Here is a 17,291-nt window from a genome sequence, read left to right on the forward strand (position 1 = left end):
GGAAACTGGAGGCTGTAGTAAAACTGAAAATATAATGATGCAGCATGTATAAATTAGTTTAATATAAAAGAAACTGAAAGTTGTCCTAGTGCTGCAGTAAATTCCAGACTAGTTGTGCTCCTGTCCCTTTATGCCATCACTTGTATTGCTGGGAGCTTTCCAGTTGTGCTGTGTTGTGTAAAAAAATGCTTAATGGAAAAGCATAAGCAAAGTTACTTTGAGACACACAGGATACATAATTGCTCTTGTCAAAATAATTTGCATGTCTGCTGTATGTGTACATTCAAAAGATTATTAAGCTGTATACATTTACAGCATCTTCAGACAGCACTTGCACGTATGCTCTTTGGAGGTAATACAGTTTTGAAAACAATTGTCTGTGACTTATAGCCTAATAAAACCAGTGTACTCTGTAGTTATATTTCAAGGTATGGTCAGTTGTAAAACTTACCTTTTAAACTTTTTTTTCATAAGGTCAGCTCCTGCCAACAGTGTTCAAATCTCACGCGTGGGGAATTTTGCATACTCTGCTGGAAATGTTTAGCTATCGGATGCATCACATCCAGCCTCATTACAGAGTCCAGCTCCTTAGCCATCTTCATTCCTTGGCTGCTGTGCCACAAACGAATCAGAACCAGCTCCATCTCTGGTGAGTGACGTTCGCCATATTTGTCCATAAACACAGATTCCTTCTTCTTGTAGAAAGCTTTATGAGAGCTGTTTAAATGGCACTTCCCAGTCTTACTTCTGTGACTGACTTGTTCTGGGGTGTCTCAGCAGGGTGTGTTTCAGCAGTACAGTTGAATGTTAGTAGTAGTGCTCTGCAGAGATGCAAGAGGTAGTGTCTTGCACACACGTGGCAGCAGTGTCATGGGTTAGCACACAGGACAGTTCTTGGACAGAACTGTCATATCCAAGAAGTGCTTCTTGCATGGTAGATAAAGGGCAATGCCTGCTACTTGTAATCAGTGCTTGGCTGGTCTGCCAGTGAGACTGTGCTTACTTCCTTCTGTAGAGAAAGATTAATTCCATCACAAGAGTTAAGCTGGTTTCACTTAATTTTTATGTAAGTTTGATTTTCAGTCAGGTCAGAGGATTAATCTGGTTCACTCTGCATCTGAAAAAGAGTTTCTGCAAAGCAATGGTGACTGTACGTGAACCTGAGTGGAGTCCCTCCTATGGTGTGTGTCATGATAGCCTAAAACAATGGCTGCTTTGAATACAAGAACGGTGACAAAGCTGGTTAGAGAAGGTCTAGAGAGGTTATGCAGGAAATTCCAGGCAAAAGCTTTGAGTTTACCTTACTGTTAACAAAGCTGAAGAGGATGAGATTCAGTTTCTATGTAGAATCTGGGGCTTGTCAAAAAGTTGGGGAAAATAGTGTGCATTGACTTAGAGTACAATAAATCTTGTGGGAGTGTGTGAGACAGAGTAACTTCATTATTACCAGTTCATATGGACAAAATCTAATTATACAGTAAATTCAGATTCATAGAATGGTTTGGGTTGGAAGGGACCTTAAAGTTCATCTAGTTCCAACTCTTTTGTTGTGGGCAGGGACACCTTCCACTGGATCAGGCTTCTCAGTTTCATAGTCCAAATTGAAATTGCCTAGTTGCTTATCCTTTACCAAGCATAAATAAAAAAATAACACAAGTTTCTCCTTAAATTCAAGGCCTTGATGTTTTTATTGACCTCAATCTTGTTTTGTCACTTCGTCTGTAAAATACAGATGTTCGTCAATTGTAATGAGCACTGCATTGCAACTAGAATAAACTAAACTATGGCTTTGGCATTTCAAAGACAATGTTATAAAAATTCTTCCAATGACTTCAAACTACCTGGTGTGAAAAGTGCTTCCAGCTAAAGCACTGGAAATTAAAATGCTTTTAATCAAAAGTTATACTTCCTCAGCTTCCTAATTTCTTTAATAAGGACAATTTAGTGCTGTGTACTTGAAGGTGGTAGTTAGCTTTGAAGCTTCCTATGTATTATTCATGCTGTTTTATTTTGGTTTTGCATATATTTATTTATATTATCTGCCTTAGATGAAGATGTGCAAAAAATAATAAGGGGGCACTAAATTAGAGATACTTGAGGCTCTTTATCAGGGTCTCTACACTTGGAATTTTTTGCTAAATCTACTTTGGAGTGCTTTGTTTGAAAATAAGATGCTAAAATTTTTGATAAATGTATTAAACAGTAGAAAAAGTGAACTTTTTCAAAAGGTTAAGAACATAATTTCTAAAACAAAATGTTTCTGTATTATTTGAAGTAGTAAATGTAGGAAAAAAGTAGGTATTTTTGGAATCCTGGAAACATCAGCATAAGTATTACGTGCTAACTGGACTGTTTCCTTCTTTCAGTGTTGAGAGTACTGCTCTAAGGCTAATCACAGCGTTGGGCAGCTCGGAAGTCCAACCACAGTTCACACGCTTCCTCAATGATCCCAAAACAGTTCTTTCAGCAGAATCAGAAGAACTCAACAGGGCTTTGATCTTAACTCTGGCAAGGGCAACACATGTGACAGGTAATAGCAGTACATCCCAGTAAAAGCTGTAGTCAAACCATTTCTCTAAAGTACTGTTCAGAAGAGTGTCATGGTAATGACCTAGTCATAGAACATATCCCATGCACTTCTGGTTTTGAAAAAAAAGTGTAATTTTAATTTCTAACTACTTGTTCTTAGGCAAAAAGCTATTACTGAAGAGACAATGAGATATTCTTAAAAAGTTTATTCAGAAGGACACTGTGACACTAGGGTCTAGAGGTTTTTCAGTGTCTTATTTTGAGTTTCATTATTTTAAATCTAAATGCTTGGAATGATACATGCTATTTAAATAGCATGAAATACAGCAACTGTGCTGATCATGCAGGAGCCACCCCCTCTAGCTTTTTTTTAAGAAAAAGTAGTCTGAATGTTGAGTTTCTTTTTTGGGGAAGAGAAAAAAGGAAGCTTTCATTGTGTCTTTTGAAATTTTAACAGCGTGCAGTGACATGGATCAGGTTTTTGTTAGATTTGAAGGAGATGTTTTCTCTCTCCTTTTTATGGTTCTAGTCTGCAGACACACTGGAGAGTTAGAACAACAGATTCACAAAGACTGGAGGTGGAGGTGATTTGAAAGGGAAAGAACTTCTATGTGTTGATTTATTTTTTATTTTTTTAACCACTTCTCAACCTTTGGTGAAATCAGCCCAAGGTTTGGGGGAATGAAGCTTTCATTTCTACAGCTTAATTGGGGCAGGTACTTCTGAGCAGCCTTTTTGAAGCAGTATAAAATGGCGTCTGGCAATTTCACCATCATTATCTTCCTCAGAATTTTTTTCTAAAAGTCTAATCAGTTAATCAGCAGAAGCTTGTTTTAGTGACATTACAGGAAATTAAGTACAAAATGTTAAAATCATGATTGCTTTATTTCTAGCTCAAACCTTGTAAATAATTTTCTTATTGTTAATAGCATAAGAAAGGTAATATCCCATGTCTTCTGTAGCCAAATAAAGAAAAGGGCTGGGAAAAGTTGGACAAAAAAGGGAAACTGTTGGACTAGAAAAGCCTTGATACATATGATGACAAAAGGAGCAATTCTAATACCATCAATCCATTTTCTAGACTTTTTCACAGGCTCTGATTCAATTCAGGGAACTTGGTGCAAGGACATACTGCAAACTATCATGAGTTTCACGCCACATAACTGGGCATCACATACACTAAGCTGTTTTCCAGCTCCTCTGCAGGTAATAGTTTAAACCTGAAGACTTTACAATTGTAAATAACTGTGCATTTATTCTCTTAACAAGATCCTGTGCCTTTTGTGGGTTGGTGAGAGTCTTCCCCTCTCTAGACTGCATTAATCTCAAGTCCCTAAAGAATACAGCATGATTATAATGTTGCTATTTCTTTAGAAATGTGTTAAGTATATTCTCCTAGAGTATTCTAAGGGGAATACTGATCAAACTTCTGATGCAAGGTAGTTCAGATGGTTTAAAAACTAAAAAAATAAATAAGAAGTTGGAAAAGCCATTTTTTCTTGTGGCAGTTTGTCATGTAGCTTTGTTTGTGACTAAACAGTCACTGAGGTATCACAGTGAAATAACAACCCTCCCTAGTAAGGCTGTATGGTACAGGAACCCATACTGTATGAGTAGGAACCCATAGAGTGCTAAATCAGGCAAAATTTTCCTGTTCAAATGTTTTACTGTAAGGTCTCAGTCACAGCAAAGCCTACTTTTTTCAGGTGTTCTTCAAGCAGAACAACGTGCCTCAGGAAAGCCGTTTTAACCTGAAGAAGAATGTGGAAGAAGAGTACCGGAAGTGGAAGTCGATGACCAGTGAGAATGAAATAATCACACACTTCTCTGCTCAAGGTTCATCCCCGCTTTTCCTTTGTCTCCTGTGGAAGATGTTGTTAGACACTGATCACATTAATCAAATTGGTTACAGGTGAGCTTAAAAACATGCTATTTCAAAGTTACTACAGTAGCATCCTCAGTTCTGAGGACATAATAATTAACAGCTTGTTCTTTTAATTAATTTGGAGCATGCATAGCATGGAAAAAGAGAGTGGAGCTAGATAGTAGCCAGTGTGCCATAATAATTGTGCAGTGTTCAGGATTGGTTCCACAATGCAGTGGTCTGCAGTGCATGTTTTTCCTGGTGCAAAACAAGGATGTGAGGTGTTTGAATTAAGCAATTTACTTGTAATAGCAGTGTTTCAAACAGTCTGAAAGAGTAAATAGTAAATAAAAAGCATTAATTGACTTAACATTTATACATGAATAAAGGAGAAATATATCTTCAGAAAACAAATGTTGGATTAAGATGAAAATTCATTACAGAAGTGGTAATCATCTGATTTTTTAACTTTGTTCCCAATAGAAATAGCATGAATTTTAGCTGTGAAAAAGAGTTCTATTTCTTTTCAGTCCCTCCTAGGTCTGCTGAAACAGTGTTTCTGATAGTATCTGTTACTCTAGTGTGCAGTGAGGAAATAGTTTATAATGCTATAACTGTATTAAAGTGCATAGCATAGGAAAATAAAGTTCACTTGCAGAAGGTTGTCCTCAGAGGTGTATAAGTGCAATTATATAAATAAAGCATGGGTTCTGAGCAGAATAACACAGAGAATATTGGTGAACTTGAAGCATTTCTCCTAAATAGTATTTCGACTTAGGAGTTCTCGGTGTTTTTTGCTTTGCTTTGGCATTTACTTCAGTAATTTAATAAAAGGGAGGGAATTTTGTCTTTTTTTTTTTTTTTTGTTTAAGACAATTGTGTTAAAAACTGCTTATTCATATAAGAGCTATAAATAGACCAGTTAGGAATGTGTAAGGAACTGTAACAATTTCTTGTTGCCTTTTTTTGTCTTCCCTACTAGAGTGTTAGAAAGAATTGGGGCCAGAGCGCTGGTGGCACATGTCAGGACATTTGCAGATTTTTTGGTGTATGAATTCTCTACATCTGCAGGAGGACAGCAGCTCAATAAATGTATTGAGATCCTCAATGACATGGTGTGGAAATACAATATTGTAACACTGGATAGGTTGATACTCTGTTTGGTAAGTATCACTTCAGAAGATAAGATGACAGCTTCTGCAGTCTGCTTTCTGACTTATTTTTAGGAGCAATCTTTTAAAAATTGATTGGTCTTAAATAGTGACTGTTTGCAAAGTTAATAATCATGAAAATAATAGATTACTTCTTTAAGCAACACTCTTACAGTTCTCTGAGTCTTCAGAGAAGCATTTCTTGGTTATTCAATGGCAACCTTTGATCTGATATTATTAAATGTTGTGATTGGTGGTTTGAGTCTGTGACCCCAGAGCCCTGCAGTTATTTGGGCCCTGCAGAGGAATGTGGACAGGCTGCATCAATGGCTGACGCCAGTCATCTGAAGTTCAGCAAGGCCAGTGCTGGCTCCTGCACTTGAGTCACAGCCCATGCAGTGCTGCAGGCTGGGCACTTCTGGGCCTCTCACCACAAGGCAGACATTGATCATGGCCAGAGAAGGGCAGCAGAGCTGGTAGAGGGTCTGGAGCACCAGTCCTGTGAGGAGCAGCTGAGGGAGCTGGGGGTGTTTAACCTGGAGAAAAGGAGGCTCAGAGGAGACCTTATTGCTCATACAGCTGTCTGAAAGGAGGGTGTAGCCAGGTGGGTGTCTGCCTCTTCTCCCATAAGAAGTGACCAGCAATAGGACGAGAGGAAACAGCATCAAGTTATGCTGGATTGGATATTAAGAAAAATACCTCCACTGAAAGAGTTGTAAAGTGTTGGGACAGGCTGCCCAGGGATGTGGTTGAGTCACCATCCTTGGAGATATTTAAAAGATGTGTAGGTGCAGCACTTTAGGATATGATTTAGTGGCACTGCTGAATTAATGATTGGACTAAATGATCTTAAAGGTCTTTCCTACCCTAAATGATTCTATGGTTGTGTGATTCCTGCAGCCTTAAAAGGTAGATGGGATATGGCATGCTATTAATTCATTCACAAGCATATGGAAAATCTTGTACCCATTTGAGTGTGCTTTCTTTCATCATAGTAAGACAGAAATGGCATTCTCTTGCTTTTCATGTTATCCTATAAAATAAAGCAGTACTCACCTAGAGAGAACTACATTTGCATTAAGTGATTGTCCTCTATATTTAATTTTAAATCTCATCTTAATGTAAAGCTGGTTGTTTGAATTGTAATTTGGTTTTCAGACTGAAGTCAAATCATGTCAGAGTGGCCAGAGGTTAAAAGCAATCTTAACTTCATTGTCACTTAATTAGTTATTTTCAGTAAGACAACTGACAAGTAAGAGTGAGTTAGAATTCCTTCAGAAAGTGCTGGGAAGTTTGTAAGACCTTCTGCCCATGGAACAGAAAATGAGATAGGGATTGAACCTGCCTCTTTTATGGCTTCACTTGAAAAAAGACTGTATATGCAGTGTGAATTTGTGTGCAGATGTAGCAAATTTGGCTGCCATGTTTTGGGGCTGTAGAGCAAACCACAGTGTCAACTGTAATTTCATGTTGTCTAATCTGTTTCACTTAAGGCTATGCGTAGTCATGAAGGAAATGAAGCTCAAGTTTGTTACTTCATAATCCAATTACTCTTACTGAAGCCTAATGATTTCAGAAACAGAGTGAGTGATTTTGTGAAGGAGAATTCTCCGGAACACTGGCTGCAGAATGACTGGCATACAAAGCATATGAGTTACCACAAGGTATCACAACTAATAATATTCTTTTATTGTAATAATTTCTGTGGAATTGATATCAGCCATGGTCTACAGGGCAGTGTTATCAATTTTTGGACGTGCCTAATAAGCTGTAATTCATTTGGGCTAGTATGAAAATAATAAATCACGTATGTAATGATTTTGAAAATATAATGCAGTAATATTAAAAAACAGGAGTAGCTTAAGAATTGGGTGGATGTTCATTCTTGTTCATCTAAATCAAGCAATTTTATAATCTTACTTATACTGAAATTCACTTAAAACAGTTTTTGTGCATAGGGAGAAGTTTTTTTCCGATGTTTTATGACTGTACCAATATTACAGTCATAAAATTACAGTATATTGTTTTCTGATGTTTTATTACTGTAACCAAATGTTAAACTTACATTTTCTTCTAATTATTAAAACAACTTCTGTCTTTTTTGTGACTAGAACATGATAGCCTGATGTGTTAGGGAAGAGACTTGCCGAGATTTTAATGCTCCTGTAGACATACTGGTTCCTGCTGACTAGAAAAGGTTGTGCCAATGAGCTGTTCTGTCAAAAAATAAACAGTGAGATAGAACAGATAAAACAAGCTGTCATGTAGCTCAATACATGCCACCTGGTTTGATCCAGGAGCTGTTTGGTCTGTATTAGCCCTCTGACTTGGCTGTACAATGTTTTGACAGTGCCTAACTAAAAGTGTAAGGGTAGCAGGGAAGTGCTCTGACATGGCTGCACAGTCACCGAACCTGGCATATAGAAATTTCAGTCACTGGTAAAACATGAGTTCAGCCCTCAGCAGTGTCCATCTATTATTTGAGTACACTACAGTTCTTTCCAAGGGAATTATTACATTCATCCTATTTCTAGTCTTCTAATTCAGCATATGATGCAGAAAGTTCCAGTAGTGCTTATTTCCCCTAGGTTTTCTCTTCAAATTCATGACAAAGGACACTTCAGCACTGGCTGCTTTCAGCTTTGCTTTGGGATTCTTAATATTCTCTTATGCCCATTTTGAGTGGTGGTGACCCTTTGTTCTGGATTTTTTTTTTTTTTGAAGATGTTTTAATAATCCATTTAAGTCAGAGTTCAGTTTTCTTCAGTAAGTTTACAGTAAGCTTCACTGAATTCAAATGTGATAAAGAGGGTTCTGAAGTGTCTTTTTAAAGCAATGTAAATGCTGAATGTTTAATCCATTACTTATGAAGAAGGAGATTTTGATTTTGTTGGGTTTCTTTTCTTCCAGAAATACCCTGAAAAGCTGTATTTTGAAGGTTTGGCAGAGCAGGTGAATCCCCCAGTTCAGATCCAGCCCCAGTACTTGCCAATTTATTTTGGAAATGTATGCCTGCGCTTTCTGCCAGTGTTTGACATTGTAATTCATCGATTTCTGGAATTGCTTCCAGTGTCCAAATCACTAGAGACTTTATTGGATCATCTGGGAGGTTTATACAAATTCCATGGTAAGTTATCCATGAACACAGTCGGATAGATTCCTGTTGTGATCATTATGTCCTCTTCACTTCTTTCATTCATAATGTTTGTGTATTAGCACAGCAGTGTCTTATTCCTTTCCTGTTCTCTAAGCCCTGTGTGCATTTACACAGAGAAGTGCATTTCATATTTTGTGAATTTCAGCTTACTAACAGTGAACTTGTTTTTATTCAGTTATCTCTTGGTAATTCATGCTTCCTTCGCACCTTTCCCTTCCATTCCCTTCTAGTAGTAAATGCTTAGACCTGTGTTCTAACAAACTTTCACTTATCAAAACTGAAACAATTGAAAAGCAGTTCCTCTCTCTATCCTTACTTAAGATTCAAATAACTTGACCTGACACTTGAACACTTTTAGAAATGCACTTTAATATCTTTTATAGGTGTCGTTGCTATGTTATGCTCAGACAATTTAAAATTATCTTTTTTTACTGCGACTTCATACCTGGATTCTTCTTATCTAATACCTTGTATATGAAGAGATGATTTAATCAGTTTACTTACAATTATATTAATAGTACCATTAAGTTGTGAACTGTTAATAATACTGACCCTCTTGGTTCAACTTCTTTTGTTCTGCACAAACACTAAAGTATGTATAAGACAAAAGAAAATTAGTTTTGCAGAGTATGTTGTAATAAAGAACGTGAATCAATTCCATATGTGCTGTTTTTAAATAAATGCAACTTAGTCTTGCAGAACTCTTGATTTTAGTTTTACTTGCCACAGATAGTGATGCTGGAAGTTATTTCTGGCTTTTATTGTTTTCCCTTTCTCCTTGGCAGACCGACCAGTGACCTACCTGTACAACACTCTTCACTATTATGAGGGGCATTTGAGAGAGCGCACAAACCTCAAGAGAAAACTTGTTCATGCCATAATTGGCTCCCTCAAAGATAATCGTCCACCAGGCTGGTGTCTGAGTGATACTTACCTCAAATGTGCCATGAATCCCCGAGAAGAGAACCCATGGGTTCCTGATGATGCTTACTACTGCAAGCTTATTGGAAGACTAGTGGACAATATCCTTCTAAAAGTTTACTTTAAGTAAGCTGTGACAGTGTTTTACACCTTCATTTCATCAAAGTAAGAATTTTCATTTCTTTAGTATTCCAAACAGGGTGTGCTGCCTTAGTGGGCATCTTAAAAAGATATTGAGAAAGTGAAGTACAGTACAGCTGTATAAATATTTCACTGTTTAGGCATCACTTAGAAATGCAATTACTGATATTTATGCTTTCTGAATTAAATTTTGATTGTAAAAAAAAATAAGCTTTTTGCAAAGTGTGAGTTTTAAAGAATTTTTCAAAAATGATATTGCTGAGATTGCTATTACTGTTTTCTAGTGACATTTATTACTATTACTGAGAATAAAATATTGATGGCCGTGCCATATTTAAGGTGTGGAAATAGCTGGCAAATTAGAGAATAGGAATCTTCTTGGACTTTGTCTTCTTTCTGGAGCAGCTTTACAAGAGTTGACCAATCTTCAGGGTGTTACAAATTCTTTCATTCCTTCTCCTGAACTTACCTTTCTTAATTGTGTAACTTGAAAGAAGTCTATTTAGTGTCTCCCAAGAAAGCTAAAATTATGTAAACCCCTGCTTTTATGCAAATGTTAACTCTGGAGAACTTTTCTGTATGTATTTCAGATAAATCAGTCTTGTTTGGGAAAGTGGAATATTTTCAGAGACTAAGCTGATGCTCCTTTTGCATAAACTGTCTCCCTAGAAGTCTGCTAGAAGATCTTGCAGAGAGGCAAATTATTGGTTTCTGATTATGAGCATAGAAAATTGCTATTATTTATATTTTCTCCTTTTGGAAGCACACAGTAAATGAGATGGTTGGTGTTTATTCCACCTCTTAATCAGGAAAGTTTATCCTTTGCATGGCTTTGTGTAATATATTTATAGCTATATATTCATGCAGTCCTCCAATGATTATCAGCATCTTATATACATATTTCTGGATGTCTGTCTTTTTAATGAAATGTGATTGTTCAACTTGTTTTCAATAATATTCAGTTCAGTTTAGTATGTGGTATATGCATCTGTTTTTAATGACTATGCTGTTTATGCTTGTCTGTGTTGAGGCAGCTTTTTTTTCCTTAACCATTGCCACCTATGGCAGGCAAATCCCCTGGTCCATTTCCAAATTGTGACTGGAGATTCAATGAATTTCCTAACCCAGCTGCCCATGCTCTGCACGTTACCTGTGTTGAGCTCATGGCTCTGGCTGTTCCAGGGAAGGAGGTGGGCAATGCTCTGCTGAATGTTGTGCTGAAGAGGTATGTTGGCTTTCTGAAATGGTTTTCTGCAATATATCATACATAATTAGAGATTGCTAAGGTAGTCTCTGATACTAAATTTCTTATTAAAAAAAAAGTGTATATGGGTAACATTTTATATATAAAGTATTTTTGGATGACAAACAAGGTGACAGAGATCAAGCACAAAAATTATGTGTCAGATTCCTGTGTTGTAGTGGATTGTGTGCTTCAGGAACAGTTGACGTGGCACGGTGCACATAAAAGTTAGAGGGAAGACATCATGCAGGCAAAGGTCTTATCCATTGGGCTCAGCAGGAAGGCCTGGACAAGGTCTGTTATTCTTTGAGCTGTGCTGAGAGGAGTACAGTTGATACTACAGCATCTTTGAGTGCAAAGAAAGGGACAGGAATCATTGGCAGGACTCTGAACCTACCTGCTGCTGATGTAGGTCAGAAGTACTTTGAAAGAATGGTGTGCCAAGGCTGACCTTTTGTCATGATGCATTGAATTTGACCTGTGGCTGCTTCTTGAGAACCACTGAAAAAACTGTGGTCAGAGACAAAACCTGATATTCTTGTAGCCATTCAGTTGGTGTCACTGAGCTGGAATTGCTTGGGTAAACCCTCATTTGGCTTAGTAATATATTATTGTTAGCTCTGTTTGGGGCATATGAAGGTAAGGAGTCAATAAAGGGACAAACAACCCTTAGGCACTAAAGCTTAAGGAAGGAAGTTTGAAGCCTTTGAAGGAAACCTGCTGCTAATGTGTGCAAAACCTGCTGTGCAAAACACACCTGCATAAATTTTTGCACACACCATCCCAATAGCATTTATACCATCTTTTGGCTCTGTAAATGCCTGTGTGTGACTTGTAGTGCTCTCAAATTGACAAACATTCTTGGTGTAAGTACACCTGGTCTGTAGATGCAGGAGCAGCACAAATTGCAGTTGAGTACTTTGGAGCTTTAGTTTTCTTTTTCTTTGTCTCTAGTCAGCCCCTGGTGCCAAGAGAGAACATCACGGCTTGGATGAATGCAATTGGACTGATTATCACAGCCTTACCAGTGAGTCAATATGTTGTACTTTTAAATAAAAAAAATTAGTCTTCCATGAAACATTTATCATCTCTCTAGAATTCATTGTAAAAACCTACAGCCAACATCTGTAGATTCCACAGCAAGCTATTCACAAGGCTGCATGCATGTTTGAGAAAAATCTTCTCCTCCAGCGTAGAAAAATTGATCAGGTGTTTTGTTTTTCTATAATATTTTGAGGCTGGGATGAAAAGAAGTAAATCACTCTTGCTTAACTATTTAGTTAAATGCCTTATGTGTGGTATTGAGAAATGGAGCTATGTAATAGGAAGATTTATAAAGGTTCTAATGCAAAGTTATTTTTCAATTATAGCTTGCCCTCTCACATCCTGTAGTTCTTAACCATGTAAATGAGATGTAGCTGAGATTGCAAAAGGAAATGTCTGCAGTACTGCAGTTAGTGTATCAGTAGAAACTTTGTTCTTCTGAATATCATGGCTCTTGGTACTTTACAAAGACTGCCTGAGTAATTTTGATCTTGCCATATGTGTTGCTTATATGTGTCACAGCTTGTGACCTCTCTTCCCCAAAAATTAGTTCCTCTTCTTGGAGAGAAGCCAACATGAATTTAATCCTTATTATTTTTATAATGCTACTTACTCTTCATCTCCTTGTTTCTTCATCTATATTCTTTATCTTTTGTACCTTTTTTATTTCCTTTTTCCATCTTGATTTTTTTTGTCTGTCTGTCCCTTCACTCAGAAAACTAGATAATTCTCAGACCTCTTTCACTAACGCCTTTTGCCTTGTCTTTGCTTCTTTTATAGACCTTTATATCAGGCAATTAAATAATTAAATCTGTGACATATGTCTTTATAATGCCACACCCTTGAGTGTGGCCATACCCACTAACATAGATGCTTTCTGTACCATGCATCTTAAATTTTCATCTTCATGGTTATCAACTACCATTTGCATACCATATGACATTTATAACAGTTTCCTATATACCTATACTTATGTATTTATATATATACACATTTTAGAAATGCCATAATAGCAGAAAAAGCTAAGGAAGCAGTGTCTTAGGTGATGTTCTTTTTATAAACAATTCTGAATTTTTGGGTCTGTTCTTTTGTTTTTTTTTTTTTTCCCCAGGAACCATACTGGATTGTTCTCCATGATTGCATTGTGAATGTCATCAACAGTCCTAGCCTGACATCAGAGACCGAGTGGGTTGGTTACCCATTCCAGCTGTTTGACTTCACAGCGTGTCACCAGTCTTACTCTGAGATGAGTTGTAGCTACACTTTGGCTTTGGCACATGCAGTCTGGCATCATTCCAGCATTGGACAGCTTTCTCTCATTCCTAAGTAGGTGCAATGATATTTGATAATGCAATTTGTCTTTTAAATTCCACACATAATGTGGATAACAAAGGTCTACCTATAGCACTTATACCAGTGAATAAATATGTACAGAGGAGCTCTAAGACTTGCCAGATGCATCATAAGGTTTTTTCCAGCTCCCTCTTCCTTTGACATAACTCTGGTTGTCTGTAGGCTTTAGGGCTGTCATGTAGTGTGACTGCTGTTAATAAGCTTTTTTGAATCTAGATTAGCTTTTATGCTTTTGTTAATTTAATTTTTTCTTAAAGCATGGACTGTAGAATGTTCCTAAAGCATCTGCAACTGTAACAGTAAATACTATTCCTAATTCTAGAGCTGCCCTATTTCGAATAGCTCATATTTCCAGAGGCACACTGGTTTTGTTCCTGAAATAAAGGTCTAAATCTGTGAGAGAGACTGTGATGTTTTGGCTAGAATTTGGTACAGGTGAAAGAAATAAATAACCCAAAATAACCAAACAGCTGATGTAGTACATGTCTTGACGTACTGCAGGTTCCTCACAGAAGCTTTGATACCCATTGTGAAAACAGAGTTCCAGTTGCTCTATGTTTACCACCTTGTTGGCCCTTTCCTGCAACGGTTCCAGCAGGAGAGGACACGGTGCATGATAGAGGTAAAGTCTGGCTCATGGTTTGCTTTATACTGTGTGGATTCTTTTACTTTTGCAATTAACTTGTGAATCAGAATGGATAGAAATCCATAGTAGATATTCAGAATTAAATTCTATACAGATTAAACAGTAATTGCAAGGATTTGAGTTGCTGAGTTGGTATTCACCTTACCCTGTTAACTGAAATCCTGTTGGATAAAACACCTAGTACATTTCTTTTTAAGCAAAAAAGAAACAAACCCCCAGAAATATCAAGCAATAGGTGCTTTCTTTGGCTCTCAAACTACTTGCAAAATATACTTCAGGCTTACTTCCTGGGAGTATGTAAGAGGTGAATTATGAGGATGGAGGAACATAAACTGTTTCTTACATTCATTTCAGTGTGGATAAGGTTAAGGGAGGAAAAAAGAGATGGCGCTCACCCGTAGGCAGATTAGCTGAAAAATGTCAGATATCAGAGACCCTGCTAGAAAGAAGAGCTTAACTTCAGAATCATTTGGTGAAGCATAATGGGATGGCTTAGACCTGTCCATTCTTCCGTGTAAGAAAGTAAATTGTTAGGAATCGCGGCTACTTAAAAAGCAGCACATATTTCTTATATTGTTAATATAAAGCGTTACAGAACCCGTTTTTATTTGGCTTGCTCTTTGTGTCTGTGTAAACAGATTGGAGTGGCATTTTATGAAATGCTCCTGAATGCAGATCGGTACAGCTCACACCTGAACTACATGGATCCCATTTGTGATTTCTTGTATCATATGAAATACATGTTTACAGGTGACAGTGTGAAAGACCAAGTAAGTAAACAGTAGATATTGATACTTTAGTTACCTTTCTTCCCATATAATAATTTAATCTTTTTGTAGCAGTAGCAGTACAGGTAGCATTACAACAAATTGCTAACAGTTGATCAGTGTCTGTATACAAAGTAGGAAATTGGTGTGGGAAAAGCTTCAGATGGAGTGGATTAGATATCTCATATTGCAAGATTAATTTATATGGTCTGAAATTTAAAATACAGCTTCAGGGTGCTTGAAATACTGTTATTAGAGCTATTGCTAGAAATACAGCTATTGGATATTTCATAACTTTTATTCATTTAAATCTGTGTCTTTAAAGTTTTACTTAATTGCTTATTCAGTAGTGCAGCTTGACATGTGACAAAAGGAAGACTTCATTCATGTTCAGTGAAAAATCATTCACTCAATTTATCTCTAGTTTATAACAGTATGCACTTTTTTAAAAGTGTCAGTTATGTGACTTTTTTACAAAGCTTTGGTGCACAACTCTTACAGCAGGAAGGGATTTTTTAATATTGGTTATCAGAAGAGGTCCAAAAGTTAGCTTTTTAAATTAAATATTTATGTAAATACCTTTATTTACTGTAACCTTTCCCATTTTCTCTTCTGCTAATGTGATGTTTGTGTACAGTAGTGGCATGTAAAAATGCACCTGTTTTTTAGTGAATGCATTTTTTTCTTTTTTTAAAACAGGTTGAGAAGATAATTTGTAACTTAAGACCAGCTCTGAAACTTCGGCTGCGCTTCATAACTCACATCAGCAAAATGGAGCAGGCAGCTGTTTCCCAGCAGCCTCTCAGCAATGGGTCCCCAGCACAGCAGCCCAGCCAAGCGCCCGTCAGCGTGGCCTTGCCAGTGACCCAGTGAGATGAACTGCTGGGCCGACCTCAGTGTGAGGACTCCCTGCTCTTACTGACTGCAGGGAAGCAGCATCTCATCTGAAATCTGGGATGCTTTGTGAAAGGACTGAGAACCACACACAGACTTCTGCTTTGATTTTTTTGCATCATGAAGCTGCCTAGCTCTGTGCATGCCGATCTTCTTAGCTATTTATGCTAGACGCTAGATAAGGGATATGCTGCCTTTCTCTGAAAGCACTGACTAAAGATACTCTGCAAGCAAATACATGGATTTATGAAGAGTTTACCATATTCTGCTCCCTATCCTGGGTTGAGTCATCTGGATTTTTCCTTTTTTCTGCCTGTCATATGAAAAGATGCTCATTGTGTGTAAAACAGCCTTTTAAAATTTGAGTTCTGCCTTATTAAAAATTTATATTTTTTCATCCAACAGAAGAATTTAAATCCTTTTTGTCTTTTGGGAGGACTGTTTAAGCCCTTTTACGGAAACACTCCTAGACAGAGAGATTGCATCAATTTTCTTGAGTTAATGATGACATCTTTCCAAAGACTAAGACTGAACCTTTGAAAATATTCGTAAATTTTGTATGTACAGATTTCATTAAACACACCTCAGTGGGTTTGATGTAGTGTCAGTTACTAGACTGTTGGATTACACCCTGGAGGCTGTCTCCAATGAATCTATTGGAAGTGTGCATATTCACTTCAAGCTGTGCTGGTTCATATTTGATCTTTCCTGTTTGGGAAATGGTGTAGTTTTTATTAAATCAATCACATCCATTTTACTGATTTACTATATTTTGGATTTGTATAATATTCTGCTTTAGGGTTTATCTGTACTGGGCTCAGCAGGTTTTGATAACAGAATTGAAAGGCTGAATCTTTTGTAAATACTCATCTTTTTGGACAAATTTGTAATTAAAAAAACACCAGAGTTTAAAAGTCCATATTGGTATTGTTAAATTTATTTCTTCTCTATACTCATTACCTTAAAAATAAGAATTGACCATAGCAAGGATACTTCCATGTCCCAAGTTCTCTATCAGCTTTGCATTAATGACAGTTTTAACATGTTACAAATAGAGTCCAGATTAATAAACTCAGCTCTGACCTGATTTATATCTCTCTAAAAATTTACCAGTTATGGAAACAAGTTGGTGACTCGGTGGGTGGAAGTTCTTTAATCTGCTTTTTTGCTGTTCTTGTACTTGGATCCTAAATTCTGCCAAGTGTAATTTGAGTAACAGAACTCTGAGTGCTCTTTAGTGAACTTTCAGTCTGACAGAAAACCACATTTATGCTGATCCTTGCCAGTCACAGTGATGTTCTCCAGGGCTCATTGTTGGGGCCAGTCCTGCTTGGTGTCTGTATCAGTAAACAGGACAAAGAGATTGAGGCCCCCCTGAGTCAGGTCACAGGTGACACCAAGTTAGGGAGGAATGTTGACCTTCTGGAGAGCAGGATGGCTCTGCAGGGGGGTCTGGACAGGCTGGATCCATGGTCTGAAGCCAACTCTATGAGGTTCAGTGCCACATCCTGCACTTGGGTCACAACAATGGCTGCTACAGGCTGGAGCAGAGTGGCTGGAAAGCTGCTCTGAAGAAAAGGA

The 17,291-nt window shown here is 37.4% G+C and overlaps 1 protein-coding gene across 2 annotated transcripts in view; it reads left to right on the plus strand.

Annotated features, from left to right (window-relative positions):
• MED23 (mediator complex subunit 23) overlaps positions 1-16,627 on the plus strand; it is a 37,604-nt gene extending 20,977 nt beyond the window's left edge. For both annotated transcript variants that reach the window (XM_005493575.4, XM_005493576.4), the window contains 14 exons: positions 475-649; positions 2,367-2,530; positions 3,611-3,735; positions 4,236-4,441; positions 5,376-5,556; positions 7,038-7,208; positions 8,455-8,671; positions 9,487-9,723; positions 10,823-10,988; positions 11,961-12,033; positions 13,162-13,376; positions 13,905-14,025; positions 14,688-14,819; positions 15,516-16,627. In XM_005493575.4, coding sequence (XP_005493632.2) covers positions 475-649; positions 2,367-2,530; positions 3,611-3,735; positions 4,236-4,441; positions 5,376-5,556; positions 7,038-7,208; positions 8,455-8,671; positions 9,487-9,723; positions 10,823-10,988; positions 11,961-12,033; positions 13,162-13,376; positions 13,905-14,025; positions 14,688-14,819; positions 15,516-15,689 — 2,357 coding nt within the window. In that variant the 3' untranslated portion in view covers positions 15,690-16,627. The remainder of the gene's footprint in view (positions 1-474; positions 650-2,366; positions 2,531-3,610; positions 3,736-4,235; positions 4,442-5,375; positions 5,557-7,037; positions 7,209-8,454; positions 8,672-9,486; positions 9,724-10,822; positions 10,989-11,960; positions 12,034-13,161; positions 13,377-13,904; positions 14,026-14,687; positions 14,820-15,515) is intronic.
• Positions 16,628-17,291: the final 664 nt, after the last annotated feature.

The sequence above is a fragment of the Zonotrichia albicollis genome, chromosome 3 (assembly GCF_047830755.1).
Source record: "Zonotrichia albicollis isolate bZonAlb1 chromosome 3, bZonAlb1.hap1, whole genome shotgun sequence".
Classification (NCBI taxonomy): domain Eukaryota; kingdom Metazoa; phylum Chordata; class Aves; order Passeriformes; family Passerellidae; genus Zonotrichia; species Zonotrichia albicollis.